The 19,959-nt window shown below is 42.7% G+C and overlaps 1 protein-coding gene across 2 annotated transcripts in view; it reads right to left on the bottom strand.

Annotated features, from left to right (window-relative positions):
• cachd1 (cache domain containing 1) overlaps positions 1-19,959 on the bottom strand; it is a 229,591-nt gene that overhangs the window by 29,934 nt on the left and 179,698 nt on the right. For both annotated transcript variants that reach the window (XM_061883696.1, XM_061883695.1), the window contains 8 exons: positions 17,855-18,121; positions 9,137-9,286; positions 8,222-8,345; positions 8,026-8,143; positions 4,834-5,002; positions 4,588-4,730; positions 3,966-4,147; positions 2,422-2,532 (listed from right to left, as the gene is read on the bottom strand). In XM_061883696.1, coding sequence (XP_061739680.1) covers positions 2,422-2,532; positions 3,966-4,147; positions 4,588-4,730; positions 4,834-5,002; positions 8,026-8,143; positions 8,222-8,345; positions 9,137-9,286; positions 17,855-18,121 — 1,264 coding nt within the window. The remainder of the gene's footprint in view (positions 1-2,421; positions 2,533-3,965; positions 4,148-4,587; positions 4,731-4,833; positions 5,003-8,025; positions 8,144-8,221; positions 8,346-9,136; positions 9,287-17,854; positions 18,122-19,959) is intronic.

Here is a 19,959-nt window from a genome sequence, read left to right as displayed (position 1 = left end):
AGTGGTGAAGTAGGAAAACTACTGGATCATGTTGATGCCAAAGACACATGATAAAGCAAAACAAAACCTGACAAAACACACCTGTCACACAACCCTTACAATGCACTAAATAATATAAAGTAATTAGTTGACAAAATAACTTGTCATGTACTGATTGTAGGAAAAAAAAAACAAGTGTCTTGTTTTTTTTTAAGATTTCATTTTATTTTTAAAGCCATTATCTGGCTTTTGAGTGCTGAATGTGAATGAGTCTGTGTTGGTGATCCTGACCTTTCTCAGTGTTTTATTGTCAATGTTGTTGTTGGAATGTATGGGAAGCTGTCTAGGAACTACAGTCGGCTAAAACCTGACATAGTTATATATACATATAATGTATATAATTTGTATTATACATACATACTGTATATACTTATAAATACTGTATATACATGCATATACATATATATCCATCCATCCATCCATTTTCTACTGCTTATTCCCTTTTGGGGTCGCTGGCGCCTATCTCAGCTACAATCGGGCGGAAGGCAGGGCACAACCTGGACAAGTCGCCACCTCATCGCAGGGCCAACACAGATAGACAGACAACATTCACACTCACATTCACACACTAGGGCCAATTTAGGGTTGCCAATCAACCTATCCCCAGGTGCATGTTTTTGGAAGTGGGACGAAGCCGGAGTGTGTGTGTGTGTGTGTGTGTGTGTGTGTGTGTGTGTGTATGTATATATATATATATATATATATATATATATATATATATATATATACACACACACACACACACACACACACACACACATATATATGTATATTATATACACATATATACATATATACACACACATACATATATAAATATACATACATACATATATATGTGTGTGTATATATATATAGATATACACACACACAGATATATACACATACATATGTTAATATGTGCTGTATCTATTAAATAAAGACAAAACAAAGTGCTGCCAAGCGATAAAATAAACCCAGATTTATTATATCTGCGACTAACTAATGCAATTATTCTCTTTCTGAGAAAAGCCCTCGACTTGAAGAATTTTATTTTATATTTATTACTCTATTATAAAGAAAAATATTATTATATTATTATAAAGTTATTTGTTGTTTTTAACAAACGAACAGATGTTTATAATTATTATTAGTATTATAATAAAGGTAATGCATCAAAAATGTGGGTCAAAACTAGGCGTGTCCCGATACAACGTTTTCATTACTGATACCAATGAGTGTCAGATTATATTAATCTGATACGTTATCAGCACAAATAATAGTACATACTTCTATTATTTTGTACTGTGTAATGTTCGAAAAGGCTTGATCAAGTGAAATAACTCAGCAATCAATGGTACCAAAGGTATGAAAAACTCTAACCTTTTGAAATATTCACACTTTTAAAGTGGAGTATTAATTTATTTTTTATCGACACCTGGTAGCCCCAGTAATTCATGAAGTTAAGCTCCAGATGCAGTCAGTAGAAAGCTGCAGAGACGTTTGTTACTGGATGCTTTCCAAAATGTTTCTGACTTGGAGACTATATATCTAAGTATTACACAACAATAATGATTAGACACTTGCTTATATTGACAAATGCTGTGTTTTCTACTGCGATATTGTTCAATTAAGGACACTTATTACCTATGGATAGCTTGTGTGCTATAGTGTGCTTAGCTGATGTGTAGCTGTTAGCTCCTAGGAGCCTACCATGTTTACCTTTTGTAAATGACTTCACTAAAATACAAGGAACATTGTGTTTATTGGAGGACATTCATCTGTTAATTGGCTGTCCAGCTTTGCTCAAGTAAACACACTGCAGGACTGCTTCTATCAGAGTTTAAATCGGACATTTGTATTGCCAGCCGATATCATCCGATACTTGTTTCTTTGCGGATATCGGACCTAAAACAGTTATCAAAATAGGGATAAGGATACCCCTTGGTCAAAACAGAACAGGATGTGACGCCAATTGTCCATAACTTGTGTAATAGACGGGTGCGCTTTATGGTAAATAATAAACATCTACTCTACGCTGAAAACAAAAAAACTCATACAAAACACACACACTTCTGACATGTCTTTAAGTTTATAATGAATATTTTCCAAAATATATAAATATGTATTTTATCCTTTTCGACCTATTTAAAGCTGCTAACATCCGTCTCGTGACAGAGTGAAAATTATTTTTCACCGTGGCTACATATTGTTGAGCCAAATGGAAGTACTGGTTTTGCTTTCAGTCAAGCACAAGAGGTGGGCGCCGAAACTTGCAAGCATACCGAGACAGTAACGTACCAGATTGAACATTTGATTAATAAACACTGCACTAAATGAGTCTGCAATTAAATAATTGCAATTAACATGATCATTTGACACTAATAAAACCAATAATCCAACCTGGAAGCATGAATGGTGTGGCTGATGGTAACAACGTAGCCTGCTCCTCCCACGTCCAAGTAAGGCCCAGTGAAGGTGATGAGGCCAGGATTGGCCACAGCATGCTGGTACCTGATTCACAATACAGCATGGAGTCAGACATACATGCTGCTACCATTTGTAGTCTAGTCAGAGTTTACATTTCTGGAATAAAACACTACAAAAAACAATAAATAATTATGAACAATCAGACATTGACGGTGGGGAGGTTCTGATCAAGGTTTTATGCTGCATTTTCAAATAAAATAATCCATGCGTGAGACCAGGCCAATACCAATACCGATCTCATGAATGAACAGTACGTCTTTCTTTGTATTTATGTAAAGTGGTATTGATAGTTTAACAATATCAACAAAATATTTGAAGTACTTCCCTATTTTATTTTATACAATCGAAAACAGTCAATAGTACACAATAACTAAACAAAAGCAAAAACTGCTACTCAATTAAATAATTTGGTTTTTACTCTCAAAGTCTTCCTGTGTCCAGGGAATTGTTCCCTGAGTTTGTAAACATTACAAAAACAACTAAAAATTAACTTGAGAAAATACAAATATCGACTTGATCACTTTTGTATTGATCATATACTGATACTACCCTTAATATCGACACCACCAATTTATGGATCGATCCGCCCTCCTCTTACGTGTCGTGCACTGACTGCGACAATGCTGACAAACCAACAGTTGTTGTTATAGTATCATCTCTACAACTCTTATGAATCTAATTATTCATTTCCTGTTAAAATCTGCCTACTTCAGTAAGCACTTTTTTTTTTTTTTTTTTTTTTTTTAAAGCTAGCTTAGTTTAGCTATTAGCATGGCTGTTTCTGGCTTGCTCTCAGTGTGTGACATGTTTAGCCTCGTCCTCCAGTGATCCTTTAGATACTAAGAAATGTAGTTTATTTGCCGAAATGGTAGATTGTGAGTTCAAACCCCGGCCGTGTCATACCAAAGACTATAAAAATGAATGAATACAGAATCGTTTTGAATCGGAAAAATATCGCTTTTGAATCGAAAAAAATAAATAAATCGATATATAATCGAATCGCGACCCCAGGAATCGATGTTGAATTGAATCGTGGGACACCCAAAAATTTGCAGCCCTAGAGGTAATTATTATCACTTAAGGGAAACTGCTTGACATTGTGGATAAAGACACAAAATTATCTGCTAGCCGCTAATTAGCAAGAGAGGATCGATGTTTGTGATCTGCAATAAAAAGGAATTCAAGGCATTAATCGGCAGTAGCAGATTACTTACTTTTTCAGGGAAATCGCCCGATATCGATTGGTCGGCATATCCCTAATTGACAGCGTTAATTACTTTTAAACAATTTCATTAACTAAACTTTGTCTTGAGTGTAGAAAATGCTTTATATTTGTTTCAAAATGATCAAAACGTCTTGATAAATCAATGACTAGAAAACATTCTGCACACAGATGCTTCCCTTTAATTCCACTCCACACACACTCGGCCCTTCACTCGGTCCAAAGTAAGCCTCACCATTGTCTACGAGTCGGGTCAAAGGCTTTGTCCATCAATGATCCAGGGTAAATCCGGAGCACCCCACTGGGCGTTGCTATGTAACGCCGCACAATGTAGCAGTTGAGCCTACTCATTTCCATTAGTGTCAGCCACTCATCCGTGACGTGACTGGTCGCCATAACCTCATTCCTGACAGAGGACTGCGGTGGGGGGCAAGATGAGACAGGAAAAAGTTTGAGGGTAGAGATAAAAACACAAAAAGGGGAGATTGAGGAATACATTTGAGGAAAGAGTAAAACAATTTCTGGTCGGATCAACTTTCAGTAGAGTAAAATGAGAAAAAATCCCCCCAGGTTCTGAAAGGGGTCACTTGAGGGGGCATCAGAGCTGGAAGTGTGGTTGATTTTAAAACCCCAACTCCAACCCCCCCCCCCCCCCCCCCCCCCCCCCACCAGGAATGCATAGACACTGCCAAGAGCACATAGGGGGTGTTCCTGTCTTAAAGATGCAGAGCTTCATTAATATACAGACCTGAACATTAGAAATACTGTTCTAAATCCCCTTTAGTCACATCTTGAGCGTTAGCGTTGCAGTCATGGTCACATGTCGGAATATTTCTATTGTTTTCTTGCTTGTGTACCTTCAGGCCTGGGTTAGCGATGAGCCTGGTGTTATCACTCAGGTAGGCGGTGTAGTGCTCCACCATGCGCTTTGTTTCTGGCTGGCTGAGGTGCTCGTACGGAGAGGAGAAGCTCCCAGCTGCCAGCATCACTGTGGGGGACTCTGGGAAAAGCAAAGAAAGGGAATAGAGGGACTGTGTGACATACAAAAGTTTTTCATGGCTGAAAAAAAAAAAAAAGCTGTGTAGAATTATGCGTCGTCTTACCAACGGTCGCAAGCTGTTTAAAGTGGAGGCAAGAGCTGGGCTGACCCAACAGGTCCAAACGGTGGTACAAGAGCTTGGAGCCGGGTGCAGTGTTCAGGTTTTTGAGCTGTTTTACCGGAATCTCTGGCTGCACATACACTATGCATAGAATGAACGATGTGTCCTGAACCTAAAGGAGAAGATATTACATTACAAAAATCTCCTCTTTTAAATAAAATGCATCTTTAAATTGGAACTGCATGTTTTGGGGAAAACTTTGCCCATCATAAACAATCCCAAAGCGAGACAAGAAGACACGTCTTTCTCTTTTATGTGCATTCTCAGGAGTGAAAAACTGCTTGGTTATTGTATTAATTTACTTGGCCTTAAAGCGCGCTAGAAAAACAAAAAGAAATCGCCAACAACACTCCATTTACATGCTGTGACTTGCATGTTGGCAAAGCTATAGCGACATTGTTATTGTAAGAGCGAACACAGAGGAACTACTTTTTTGCTTGCATCACACTGCTACTCCCACAACGAGCTCGTACAGTAGCCCGCTACGAGCTAGTTAGCTTGAGTTGCTAGTAACATTGGCTGGGACCTGCCATAAAATAGAAAAGAAGAAGGAAGAGGAGTTTGAGCTGCTTCCGCAATGCCTTTGAGTTAGTAAACAGTAATGCTGAATTATAAATCAAACATCTTACCTGTATAGTAGAACCAGCTCATTTGGAGGAATGCCTCCATGGTTTCTTTTCACATTTTAGGGAATAATGGGAATCCCAAATACACAAAAGCAGGTGCCGACAGGTAAGAAAAAGTTTGTTTTGAATAATAAGTCCCTTTTACCACAACAACATTGCTAGGAACTATTTTGTATCTGAGGGGTGAGGTTTATTCTGAATTTAGTAGCTTAAAGAGGGCACAAGTGCTGAAAGATACAACCATCCCGTCAGTCGGCATCCCAGTGAGAACGGCCATTTTAAGTCACTGTTTTATGTTCTTTTCTGAAACATTTAGCAATAGTGCTAAAGCTCTCACATAGTCTGCCATTGGTGGCCGCAAACAAAGGAATTGCTCTCTGCTGTTGTTGACTTTGATATCAAGTCAAGTCAAGTCAACTTCATTATCAATCAGACCATCCAACAGTACATTACACAGCAGACTGTAATTGTGTTTCTCCCATTTCACAGCGCGCATAGCAACTAATACTACTGTTGCTATGCGCGCTGTGAAATCAATGCGCCTAAGAGGTTTGTATGTTTTTTTTTTTTTAAAGGGGAACATTATCACAATTTCAGAAGGGTTAAAACCAATAAAAATCAGTTCCCAGTGGCTTATTTTATTTTTTGAAGTTTTTTTTCAAAATTTTGCCCATCATGGAATATCCCGAAAAAAGGCTTTAAAGTGCCTGATTTTCGCTATCTGTAAATCCACCGTCCATTTTCCTGTGACGTCATCTAGTGATGCCAATACAAACAACATGGCGGATAGCACAGCAAGATATAGCGACATTAGCTCGGATTCAGACTCGGATTTCAGCGGCTTAAGCGATTCGACAGATTACGCATGTATTGAAATGGATAGTTGGAGTATGGAGGCAGATAGCGAAAACAAAATTGAAGAAGAAACTGAAGCTATTGAGCGAATAGCTATTGAAGCTGTTCGGCGATCGCCTTCTTACCAACGATTGAGTGTTGCAGGGTATCCATACATCTATGTGCCATGTCCGTCGTAGCCGACCAAACGAGGGACTTTCGCATCTTTTGACACTGGAGCAACTTAAATCCGTCGATTGGTAAGTGTTTTTTTGGCATTAAATGTGGGTGGAGAGAAAGGCTGGATGCAAATATAGCTACAAATGTACATACAGCTAGCCTAAATAGCATGTTAGCATCGATTAGCTGGCAGTCATGCTGCGACCAAATATGTCTGATTAGCACACAAGTCAATAACATCAACAAAACTCACGTTTGTGATTTTGTTGACTTTATCGTTGGAAATGCATATGCTTTGAGTGTCGCAGTATATCCATACATCTATGTGCCATGTCCGTCGTAGGAGACAAAACGAGGGACTTTCGCATCTTTTGACACTGGAGCAACTTAAATCCGTCGATTGGTAAGTGTTCTTTTTGTATTAAATGTGGGTGGAGAGAAAGGCTGGATGCAAATATAGCTACAAATGTACACAGAGCTAGCCTAAATAGCATGTTAGCATCGATTAGCTGGCAGTCATGCTGCGACCAAATATGTCTGATTAGCACATAAGCCAATAACATCAACAAAACTCACCTTTGTGATTTTGTTGACTTTATCGTTGGAAATGCATCTGCTTTGAGTGTTGCAGTATATCCATACATCTCTGTGCCATGTCTGTCGTAGCATCGCCGGTAAAATGTGCAGACCAAACGATTAGCATGCCGTGCTAATCGATGCACACTCCACGTAAATCAACTTGAATCCGTCTCTGATCGTGTTGTTACACCCTCGGACAACACACCGACGAGGCATGATGTCTCCAAGGTACGGAAAACAGTCGAAAAAACGGAGAATAACAGAGCTGATTTGATTCGGTTTTTGTAATGTGTTTGATAAAATGGCGGATTGACTACCTATGTGACGTCACGTGTCATCGCTCCGAGAGGGAATAATAGAAAGGCGTTTAATTCGCCAAAATTCACCCATTTAGAGTTCGGAAATCGGTTGAAAAAATATATGGTCTTTTTTCTGCAACATCAAGGTATATATTGACGCTTACATAGGTCTGGTGATAATGTTCCCCTTTAGGGCTTTATAGGCAGAATACATTACATATGTTACCTTTTGCTTGCAGTTTTTCAGTATTTAGCATGCACAGAAACGGAAAGTCTCACATAAAGTACCAATCAATCAAAGTTTACTTTACATAGCTCTTCATCACAAATATCTCAAAGGGCTGCAGGAGCCACAACGACATCCACGGCTAAGATCCCACATTAGGGCAAGAAAAAACTCAACCTCAATGGGAACAACGAGAAACCTTGGAAGGCTTGAAACCATTCGCCCCTCAATTCAGTTGTGGCTGCTTTTTCTGGCTTTTGAGTTCGAAAAATACACATTTTTATGTCTGTTCTAAACTACACTTGTGTAGATGGATTTTTTTTTTTCACACTAGAATATGAGTTTTTTAACTTATCCGTGTCCACCCAGCATGCACTGCAGCATCACCTACCAGTTTCCAGGCGTAGCTGACGTTGTATGCGTCTTTGCCGTTGTCTCGGAGGCGGTTTGTGTGCCAAGACAAAGAGGAGTTAACAGGAACAGCAATAACCTGACTGCCCAATGGGAGGCTGAAACATAACACAACGCCCATGAATAGCTGCTCTAAAAGCGTGGCTAAGACAACTGGTCAAGAAATATATTCTTACTTGAGAATGTTCTGTCGTACAACATGGAATCGCGGAATATTCTCATAGTGAATAATATCTGTGTGAAGAGGAGGCTCGGTCATCAGGTAAGGCCGGGTTAGTGACGGGTGCATCAAGGTGTAACCTGGAAAAGCAAACATACTTTAATAATGAGAAAGTAGTACATGGCCAAACTAATAACTAAGCTTGACAAAAAATAGTATTAAAAAAATCACATTCAAATATAAAATCATCTTTGATGCAAAGTTGCATTAGTGTAAATGTTGGTCTAACAGCATTCGCACAATAAAGCACAGAATCACCTTTAATAATTTGCATTTGGAAATACTGAGTGGTATTTTCCAGGAAATAAACAATAAGGGAAACCTTGTTTACTTAATAAACTTATGGTGCGGCAGCCTATTGTAAGATGAATATTTTCCTAAACTCTTGTTGGCAACGGCACTATTTCAATGGCAGCTAACAACTTTAGTGGGAGTCGGGCTAACTGAGCTGGTTCTCTATATAAGCCAGTGTAGTAATTATGTATAATTTGATGGCATATTTATTGCAATAGCAAAAAAATTTAACGAAAGAAATAAAACTCTTAACAGAAGCTCAAATGTCACCATGCTGCTGCAAATAGTTTAAATAAATATGTGTTATTGAAAACCACTTAAGCAATGAAAAATAAGACGTTCAGACCTTATTTTGGGATTTTCGTCCGCTACACTTTAGCTCATGGCTTTATAACCCCTTCAAACATTGACATCTGCATTTTCTTTTACCTGCCCACCTTTTAATTCTTATGCAGTGTAATGAGCATTTTAGTTTCAACTAGCAATACCCCTCCTTAGCGAGACGATGATAGTGATGTAAATGTGGTCCCAACAAGACAACAACACTCCCCTATCGCCGGTCTTCAAGCTGACTGACCTTTGTTGTCAATGAGAAAGGTGTACGAAGCCAAAGAGTCTTGATAGTACGTGACATCCTCCAAAATGTAGGCCAGGTTCACATCCACTCCGACCACGCCAAGTAGCAGGTTACCAAAATAACAGGGCCGACTCACAGTCATGATAAACCCTGGACAAAAGGAATGAACACAACATGAAGCAATTATATATCTTACCCTGGGGTTCAATTAAACTTTGTGATTACTGTGTATTCCCAACTATAAGCTGCTACTTTTTTTCTTATGCTTTGAACCCTGGGGCTTATAGAACGGTGCGGCTGATTTATGGATTTTTCTTCGCCAAGAGCAATAATGTAAAGAGTTTTCATAAAACCCAAGGGAAGACACTAAAATGGTGTGTTATTGTTTGTCTTATGGCACCATCTACAGGACAAGTTTGCTCACTGTAGCTTCTGCAGGGTGAACGTCTGCAGTATTTCCTTCTTTTTAGTGTTTTGAACCGGAAGTATAAGTGCCATTCCGTCTTCTAGTCGTATGGAATCTTTATTCATTTCTCCAAGCGACGTTTGTAAGTTTTACAAAACAACTAAAACTATTCATACATAATAAACCGTCCCATGTGTGACATCTGTACAAGTGTTTTCATGCATATTTATACGTGCTATCATAATGTAATCAAGCCAGTATCGTTAGCATTAGCTAATTTGCTAACAGGTTTACGAGTGTCTGTGTTAGTATTATTAACTTACAATGGCTGCGATGAGGTGGCGACTTGTCCTGGGTGTACGCCACCTTCTGCCGAATGCAGGTGATATAGGCTCCAGCGACCCCAAACAGGACAAGCGGTAGAAAATGAATGGATGGAACTTACAATGGCATTCTTTCTGTATTTTTTTCATTTTCGTAAATTCACCAAAATGTCACGGTGGAGTTGAGTCTGATGAGCTGGTGAGAGAGCTAGCTTTTGCAGATAGTGAGTCCATGACCATGACTTTTGTTTTGTTTGATCAGCCGATGTAATGCCGTGTTACATCCAGTGTTTCGAAACAATTAAATAAATAAATAAATGATAAATGGGTTGTACTTGTATAGCGCTTTTCTACCTTCAAGTTACTCAAAGCACTTTGACCCTACTTCCACATTTAACCATTCACACACACATTCACACACTGATGTAGGGAGCTGCCAAGCAAGGCGCTAACCAGCACCCATCAGGAGCAAGGGTGAAGTGTCTTGCTCAGGACACAGGTTGGTACTAGGTGGGGATTGAACCAGGGACCCTCGGGTTGCGCACGGTACCTCTCCCACTGGTATTCAAATACACATTTGCAAAATCTTTCGGGTGCAAATAAGGTATATATCTGTGGCCTTTTGTCCAGTGCAGCTAATACATGGAAAATTATTTTTATATTTTTTCTCCCCCTAAAATTTAGTGGGTGCGGCTCTATAGTCTGTAAAATACGGTAATTTTATCATAAACACAAAGACCTACAAATACAGTAGTACCTCAACTTACGAGCACACGACTGAGCTTGTGAATCAAAACACTTGAAATGAATAGAAATCTATTTAATCTGTGATTAAATCTCCTACAGGCTGCTTCACAGATGTGTAACAATAAGAACTAGCACAGAGGGTGATCATGGGGATGGGTCAAATGCAGAGGACACATTTCACCACACCTAGTGTGGGTGTCACAATCATTGGTACTTTAACTTTAACTTAACTTTAACATAATTGTTTGTGTCGCACATGGAAATATTAGAGTGACGGACCGAAGAGGTCAGAGTTAACAACAAGCAATATCTATGTCTGTGTACCAGAGGTTATGCTTGACCGCACAATTTGTTGAGTCAGAAGTAGACAGAACAAACTGAAACATGACAAACAGAACACTTGCAGCTTCTCAACATATTCATCGATAAATGTTTGGTATTTGGACATGTGGTTACATGCAAAGAACATTGACTTGCCGGTTAGGACATATTTTGATTGGTTTATTTCTCTGATTCGGACATCCACGTCTTCTCCTTCAAACTTACTTTCTCATGTTTCCATGCTCATTGGAGGACATTTAGATGTTAACAGCTTGTCCAGCTTTGCACAAGTAAACACACTGCAGGACTGATTTGAGAAACAAGCTGATATCATCCGATACTTGTTTTTTGCTGATATCGACCGATATGTGATATTGGTATCAGATTGGGACACCACTATCTTAAACTACTAGTTTACAGTCTAATCAAAAAATGAAACAGAAAAACGTCCTGGTCCTTGAATAGATCTCTTTGTCTTAATTGAACTCATGAAATCGAATTACTTTTGTACTATATTATATTTTATTGAGATGTTTGTACGACTAAGAACAGTTTGCAACAGTAAATCAGTTTTCTGCTGATTATGCAATATGTGATATCAATATCAGATCGGTACACTCCTATCATAAACTACTAGTTTACAGTCTAATCGAAAAAGGAAACAAAAAAATGTCCTGAGTTTAATAAATCTCTTTGTCTCATTTGAACTTACTCATGAAATCGAATTACTTTTGTATTATATTTTATTTTATTGAGATGCACGAGTACGAACAGTTTGCAATAGTGAATTGGTTTTCATCAATTTGGAGTCGCTCAAAAGAATGGACTCGTTCACAAACGTCAGATCTCAACCAGACAAAAACCTGCAACCCACCAGTTGAGATTCACTGATATTAAGTGTGTCTTTCTGTGTGAATTATACGAATACAGTGGTACCTCAACTTAAGAGTGTTTTGAGATAAGAGCTCTCCCTCAACTAATTGTAAGTTGCAAACAAAAATTTGAGTTACAAGCTTGAGTTGGGGCAGCAAATGCCAAATTGAACCCCGTAAGATCTGGTCTTACTGGCTTGCATTAGTTTATAGCTAGATATGGACATAACCTGTTGTCCAACCACGAGAAGGAAGAAAGTGGGTGTGAAAGTTAGTGCGAAGAAGAAGCGGGTGATTAAAAAAAAACAAATTATCAAAAACATGACCAAGTGTGTGAATTGGACCATATACATGCTATTCTGCACCATACTGAGGCAGAATGAGTCTAATCCCAGCCAAGGATATTTAAATAATATCTAAACGGCAGACATTTATCTATGAAAATATGAATAAATTGCTGATAGTCTGTTTGATGGAGAAGCAGCTGGAAGGAGATACAGTAGAAGTTCACTCTCCAAGGTAAATACAGTGCATTATTATCACATTATTTCATACTCCTCTCTGAGCTGCTACCTTACCGTGGTAGAGGAGTTTGCGTGTCCCAATGATCCTAGGAGCTATGTTGTCTGGGGGTTTTCATGCCCCCTGGTAGGGTCTCCCAAGACAAACAGGTCCTAGGTGAGTGATCAGACAAAGAGCAGCTCAAAGACTTCTATGGAATTACAACGAAATGAACCCAGATTTCCCTCGCCCGGACGTGGGTTACCGGGGCCCCGCTCTGGAGCCAGGCCCGGAGGTGGGGCACGATGGCGAGCGCCTGGTGGTCGGGCCTGTTCCCATGGGGCCCGGCCGGGCACAGCCCGAAGAGGCAACGTGGGTCATCCCTCAAATGGGCTCACCACTCATAGGAGGGGCCATAGAGGTCGGGTGCATTGTGAGCTGGGCGGCAGCCGAAGGCAGGGCACTTGGCGGTCCGATCCTCGGCTACAGAAGCTAGCTCTTGGGACGTGGAACGTCACCTCACTGGGGGGGAAGGAGCCTGAGCTAGTGCGCGAGGTAGAGAAGTTCCGGCTGGATATAGTCGGACTCACCTCGACGCACAGCAAGGGCTCTGGAACCAGTTCTCTCGAGAGGGACTGGACCCTCTTCCACTCTGGCGTTGCCGGCAGTGAGAGGCGACGGGCTGGGGTGGCAATTCTGGTTGCCCCCCGGCTCAAAGCCTGTACGTTTGAGTTCAACCCAGTGGACGAGAGGGTAGCTTCCCTTCGCCTTCGGGTGGGGGGACGGGTCCTGACTGTTGTTTGTGCTTACGCACCAAACAGCAGTTCAGAATACCCACCCTTTTTGGGTACACTCGAGGGAGTACTGGAAAGTGCTCCTCCGGGTGATTCCCTTGTCCTACTGGGAGACTTCAACGCTCATGTTGGCAACGACAGTGAAACCTGGAGAGGCGTGATTGGGAAGAATGGTCGCCCGGATCTAAACCCGAGTGGTGTTTTGTTATTGGACTTTTGTGCTCGTCACAGTTTGTCGATAACAAACACCATGTTCAAACATAAGGGTGTCCATATGTGCACTTGGCACCAGGACACCCTAGGCCGCAGTTCCATGATCGACTTTGTAGTTGTGTCATCGGATTTGCGGCCTTATGTTTTGGACACTCGGGTGAAGAGAGGGGCGGAGCTTTCTACCGATCACCACCTGGTGGTGAGTTGGCTGCGATGGTGGGGGAGGATGCCGGACAGACCTGGCAGGCCCAAACGCATTGTGAGGGTCTGCTGGGAACGTCTGGCAGAGTCTCCTGTCAGAGAGAGTTTCAATTCACACCTCCGGGAGAACTTTGAACATGTCACGAGGGAGGTGCGGGACATTGAGTCCGAGTGGACCATGTTCCGAACCTCTATTGTCGAGGCGGCTGATTGGAGCTGTGGCCGCAAGGTTGTTGGTGCCTGTCGTGGCGGTAATCCCAGAACCCGTTGGTGGACACCAGCAGTGAGGGATGCCGTCAAGCTGAAGAAGGAGTCCTATCGGGTTCTTTTGGCTCATAGGACCCCGGAGGCAGTGGACGGGTACCGACGGGCCAAGCGGTGTGCAGCTTTAGCGGTCGCGGAGGCAAAAACTCGGACATGGGAAGAGTTCGGGGAAGCCATGGAAAACGACTTCCGGACGGCTTCGAAGCGATTCTGGACCACCATACGGCGCCTCAGGAAGGGGAAGCAGTGCACTATCAACACCGTGTATGGTGCGGATGGTGTTCTGCTGACTTCGACTGCGGATGTTGTGGATCGGTGGAGGGAATACTTCGAAGACCTCCTCAATCCCACCAACACGTCTTTCTTTGAGGAAGCGGTGCCTGGGGAATCTGTAGTGGACTCTCCTATTTCTGGGGCTGAGGTCGCTGAGGTAGTTAAAAAGCTCCTCGGCGGCAAGGCCCCGGGGGTGGATGAGATCCGCCCGGAGTTCCTTAAGGCTCTGGATGCTGTGGGGCTGTCTTGGTTGACAAGACTCTGCAGCATCGCGTGGACATCGGGGGCGGTACCTCTGGATTGGCAGACCGGGGTGGTGGTCCCTCTCTTTAAGAAGGGGGACCGGAGGGTGTGTTCCAACTATCGTGGGATCACACTCCTCAGCCTTCCCGGTAAGGTTTATTCAGGTGTACTGGAGAGGAGGCTTCGCCGGATAGTCGAACCTCGGATTCAGGAGGAACAGTGTGGTTTTCGTCCTGGTCGTGGAACTGTGGACCAGCTCTATACTCTCGGCAGGGTTCTTGAGGGTGCATGGGAGTTTGCCCAACCAGTCTACATGTGCTTTGTGGACTTGGAGAAGGCATTCAACCGTGTCCCTCGGGAAGTCCTGTGGGGAGTGCTCAGAGAGTATGGGGTATCGGAATGTCTTATTGTGGCAGTCCGCTCCCTGTATGATCAGTGTCAGAGCTTGGTCCGCATTGCTGGCAGTAAGTCGGACACGTTTCCAGTGAAGGTTGGACTCCGCCAAGGCTGTCCTTTGTCACCGATTCTGTTCATAACTTTTATGGACAGAATTTCTAGGCGCTGCCAAGGCGTTGAGGGGTTCCGGTTTGGTGGCCACGGGATTAGGTCTCTGCTTTTTGCAGATGATGTAGTCCTGATGGCTTCATCTGGCCGGGATCTTCAGCTCTCACTGGATCGGTTCGCAGCCGAGTGTGAAGCGACCGGAATGAGAATCAGCACCTCCAAGTCCGAGTCCATGGTTCTCGCCCGGAAAAGGGTGGAGTGCCATCTCCGGGTTGGGGAGGAGACCCTGCCCCAAGTGGAGGAGTTCAAGTACCTAGGAGTCTTGTTCACGAGTGGGGGAAGAGTGGATCGTGAGATCGACAGGCGGATCGGTGCGGCGTCTTCAGTAATGCGGACGTTGTATCGATCCGTTGTGGTGAAGAAGGAGCTGAGCCGGAAGGCAAAGCTCTCAATTTACCGGTCGATCTACGTTCCCATCCTCACCTATGGTCATGAGCTTTGGGTCATGACCGAAAGGATAAGATCACGGGTACAAGCGGCCGAAATGAGTTTCCTCCGCCGGGTGGCGGGGCTCTCCCTTAGAGATAGGGTGAGAAGCTCTGCCATCCGGGAGGAGCTCAACGTAAAGCCGCTGCTCCTCCACATCGAGAGGAGCCAGATGAGGTGGTTCGGGCATCTGGTCAGGATGCCACCCGAACGCCTCCCTAGGGATGTGTTTAGGGCACGTCCAGCTGGTAGGAGGCCACGGGGAAGACCCAGGACACGTTGGGAAGACTATGTCTCCCGGCTGGCCTGGGAACGCCTCGGGATCCCCCGGGAAGAGCTAGACGAAGTGGCTGGAGATAGGGAAGTCTGGGCTTCCCTGCTTAGGCTGCTGCCCCCGCGACCCGACCTCGGATAAGCGGAAGATGATGATGATGATGATGATGATGATGATTTCATAAAACTACAGTACATCATAAAGCATGTTTTTATACAGTATTTCTTATCTAAAAGTTTGTTTTTCTCCGAGAAAGACATGTTACGTGTTAGATTTGTGCTATTTTGGTGGGCCGAGCAATTAAAACTTGAAGACCCAGGAGTTTTTGCTCTACCTATAAACTCCAGAGGGCATCCGATCGGCTGGAAGGCCCCCTGTGAACCTTCCTTTTGTTATGTAAACGGGGCAATCACTGGGGGACCACGTGAGGGGGAGAATCAGATAGGAGCTGCTAACTGTCTTTCACCAGTTTCCCAAGGTGGTAGCCTGGGCAGAACATATGAGCTGAATCCATCCATCCATCCATTTTCTACCGCTTATTCCCTTTTGGGGTCGCGGGGGGCGCTGGCGCCTATCTCAACTACAATCGGGCGGAAGGCGGGGTACACCCTGGACAAGTCGCCACCTCATCACAGGGCCAACACAGATAGACAGACAACATTCACACACTAGGGCCAATTTAGTGTTGCCAATCAACCTATCCCCAGGTGCATGTCTTTGGAAGTGGGAGGAAGCCGGAGTACCCGGAGGGAACCCACGCATTCACGGGGAGAACATGCAAACTCCACACAGAAAGATCCCGAGCCTGGATTTGAACCCAGGACTGCAGGAACTTCGTATTGTGAGGCAGACGCACTAACCCCTCTGCCACCGTGAAGCCCATGAGCTGAATCAAAATGTAATATATGTAACATATGTAGAAGGATGTAGAAGTTATCAGGACCCTACAACACTGGGCTTCCAACATCCCCACCAGACACATAGGAAAAGTAAAAGAACAGAACAACATTAAAAAAACACTCAAAATCTGTGGTAGCCCCACCAGTCATTTACAGAATTGCTCATCAAGTTGATATCTGTACAAGATAATGATTTATTTTATGTAACATTTTTTTCAAACTGAGATACACCAGAAACGTATTTGATTTGTTTTATTTTAGAATTTGTATATTGTTTTTGCCTGTTTTGCTCTTTCCCTCTATTTTTTCTTTTCCTGTCTCTCCCGGACTCAACTCATAGATAACCAGACTGACTGTTGCTGTTTGCCCATACTGTAATGTGATGTTATGTCAAAGATATGATATTATATGTCTAATTTCAAAATACCAGTTATGGATTTGAGCTGTGCCAGGTTCTGCTCAACTCCTAAGGTCGCCTTTACGCAGAAAACAAAAGACATGGGGCGGTATAGCTCGGTTGGTAGAGCGGCCATGACAGCAAATTGAGGGTTGCAGGTTCGATCCCCGCTTCCGCCATCCTAGTCACTGCCGTTGTGTCTTTGGGCAAGACACTTTACCCACCTGCTCCCAGTGCCACCCACACTGGTTTAAATGTAACTTAGATATTGGGTTTCACTATGTAAAGCGCGTTGAGTCACTAGAGAAAAGCCCTATATAAACATAATTCACTTCACTTCACATTCACACCTCAATTCCCAGATGTGCTCAGAGTACGCACCCAAGGGGCACTGCCATGCTAATGACCAATTTGGCCATAATGGCTCATGTGACTGCAACCATTTACATAACAAAAGGAGGGCCTTCCAGCCGATCGGCTGACCTGTGGGTTTTATAGGTAGAAAAGCCAAATGGCTGCTCTCTGGGTCTCCTAGTGTTAAGTGCTCTGTCACAGAACATATTAAGCTCGGGACGGCGTGGCGCAGTGGAAGAGTGGCCGTGCGCGACCCGAGGGTCCCTGGTTCAATCCCCACCTAGTGCCAACCTCGTCACGTCCGTTGTGTCCTGTGCAAGACACTTCACCCTTGCTCCTGATGGGTGCTTGTTAACGCCTTGCAAGGCAGCTCCCTCCATCAGTGTGTGAATTCGTGTGTGAATTGGTAAATGTGGAAGTAGTGTCAAAGCGCTTTGAGTGCCTTGAAGGTAGAAAAGCGCTATACATGTACAACCCATTTATCATTTATCGTAAGCTGAGGTACTACTGTATTGCATTTTATGTTCATCCTGACCTGTTGTGGACCTCTGTGCGTCTATGTCTTTAAAGTTTTGAAATAGTCATCAAAAAAGTCACAATAAAGTCAGTAAAGTCTTCAATATCCAATTGGATACCGAGTACGTACCATCTCCCATGGGGTCAGCGTAGGGCAAACTGAAGCGGGCAAGGTCGATCATGCGGTTGGGCAGGTTGATATAGAAGCGGCCCACCGTTGTCTCCAGGTTACTGAGCTGGTTGAGAACCATCATGCTACCCTTCACCACAGGCATCATGGGAGCTCCGGCTGATCCAAACGATGAAGCCGCAGGAAAGCGGTCAACGCCATACTTAACCGAATTCTGCTCTGCCAGGTCCCGCAAGAAGGCCAGCTCCTTCAGACCTGTTACTCCCTCTGTAATAAGAGAAGATAAGACACAGCAGTGTTTAGCATACATTGATGGAATGTGTTCAATCTAATAATGCAAGATAACGTATAAACCAAAGTGTCAAACTTGTTTTTACTGAGGGCCACAGCGCAATTATGGCTGCCAGTTGAAACAGTGAATATATATGAATATAAAAGTATAATTGTCTTGTTACACAATTTGCATAGGTGACTTATTTAGTTTATTATGAGGATAGGTTGAGATGGCGACTTGTCCAGGGTGTACGCCGCCTTCCGCCCGATTGTAGCTGAGATAGGCACCAGCGCCCCCCGCGACCCCAAAGGGAATAAGCGGTAGGAAATGGATAGATGGATGTTGTATAACGGACTGATGGATAACTCACAAGTCAAGATGACAAGCATTTATTTAAGTATTTATTTTTGGTAAACAAAAAATATCTATTTGAATGAGTAGGTAATATTTCAGTTACATTTAGCCAGAAAGTGTGTTGTTTCCAGCCTTTCGCAGGCCACATTAAGTGATGTGCCACACCACTTAAATATTGTAGAGGCCCACATTAAAAGATCAGCCGAGCCACGTTAAATTACGCGCTGGACAACATACGTAAAATGATGTGGGGACACTTAAATAATGTGCAAGGTCACTTTAAATCAGTGGTTCTCAAACTTTTTTCACCATGTATCACCACAGAAAAACACTTGGCTCTTACAAATACTACCATAATGACCAAGATTAAAAAACAGTAGCGTGGTAGGCCTAAATAGTCATTAAAAAGGCAAAGGTTTTATTGAAGAAGCATATTTAATATTTTGACCATTACACAAAGTTAGAGCAGTAACAGTTTGTCTGAATATTGGAAAATAAAACACCGTACATTAATAATTAATCAAATCTTTGGCGTGCCACTAGATCAGTGGTTCTTAACCTGGGTTCAATCGAACCCTAGGGGTTCGGTGAGTCGGCCTCAGGGGTTCGGCAGAGTCTCCACCACGGAGGTAAAGACACATCCGACTAATCGTGTAAATAAAAACTTTTCCCTATGAGCGTATTATGGATACCCCCAAACAATGTTCCCTCTAATTTTCCATCTGATTTGCAAGTTTTGTGATTGATCGATTGAAACTTTTACTAGCAGATTGCAAAGGAAGAGAATACATTATATCAAACAGTACAGTTTACACAGTACAGTACATATTCCGTACAATTGACCACTAAATGGTAACACCCGAATAAGTTTTTCAACTTGTTTAAGTCGGGGTCCACGTTAATCAAGTCATGGTAATGTGTGTAAGATGTGTAATTTGTTGTGAGTTCATGCACTGTGTTGGTTTTGTTCTTTGAACAAGGTGATGTTTATGCACGGTTCATTTTGTGCACCAGTCAAAAAACTGATGACTTTTTCTTGAATTTGAAATTTTTTTTAATTTATTTTTTCACTAAAGAAGGGTTCGGGGAATGTGCATATGAAACTGGTGGGGTTCGGTACCTCCAATAAGGTTAAGAACCACTGCACTTGATGGAACCCGCATACCATAGTTTGATAATTGCTGCATTAAAACGATCGGCCAGTTTAACTGATGTGGTGAGGTATTTCAAATGATGTGGTGGTCCACATTAACTGATGTGCCGAACCACATTAAATGTTGTGGCGACCCACGTTAAAAGATAAGTTGAGCCATATTATATGGTGTGCTGGATGACATTAGATGATGGGGTGGGATACTAAAACGATGTGCCGGGCCACTTTAACTGATGTGGTGAGGCACTTTAAATGATGTTGTGGGTCACTTTACCAAATGTGCCAGAGGACCACCTTAAATATTGTGGTGACCCACATTAAAAG

Source organism: Nerophis ophidion, linkage group LG22 (genome assembly GCF_033978795.1).
Source record: "Nerophis ophidion isolate RoL-2023_Sa linkage group LG22, RoL_Noph_v1.0, whole genome shotgun sequence".
Classification (NCBI taxonomy): domain Eukaryota; kingdom Metazoa; phylum Chordata; class Actinopteri; order Syngnathiformes; family Syngnathidae; genus Nerophis; species Nerophis ophidion.
Note: the sequence above shows the minus strand (reverse complement) of the source record. Positions and strands in the feature narration are given on the sequence as shown.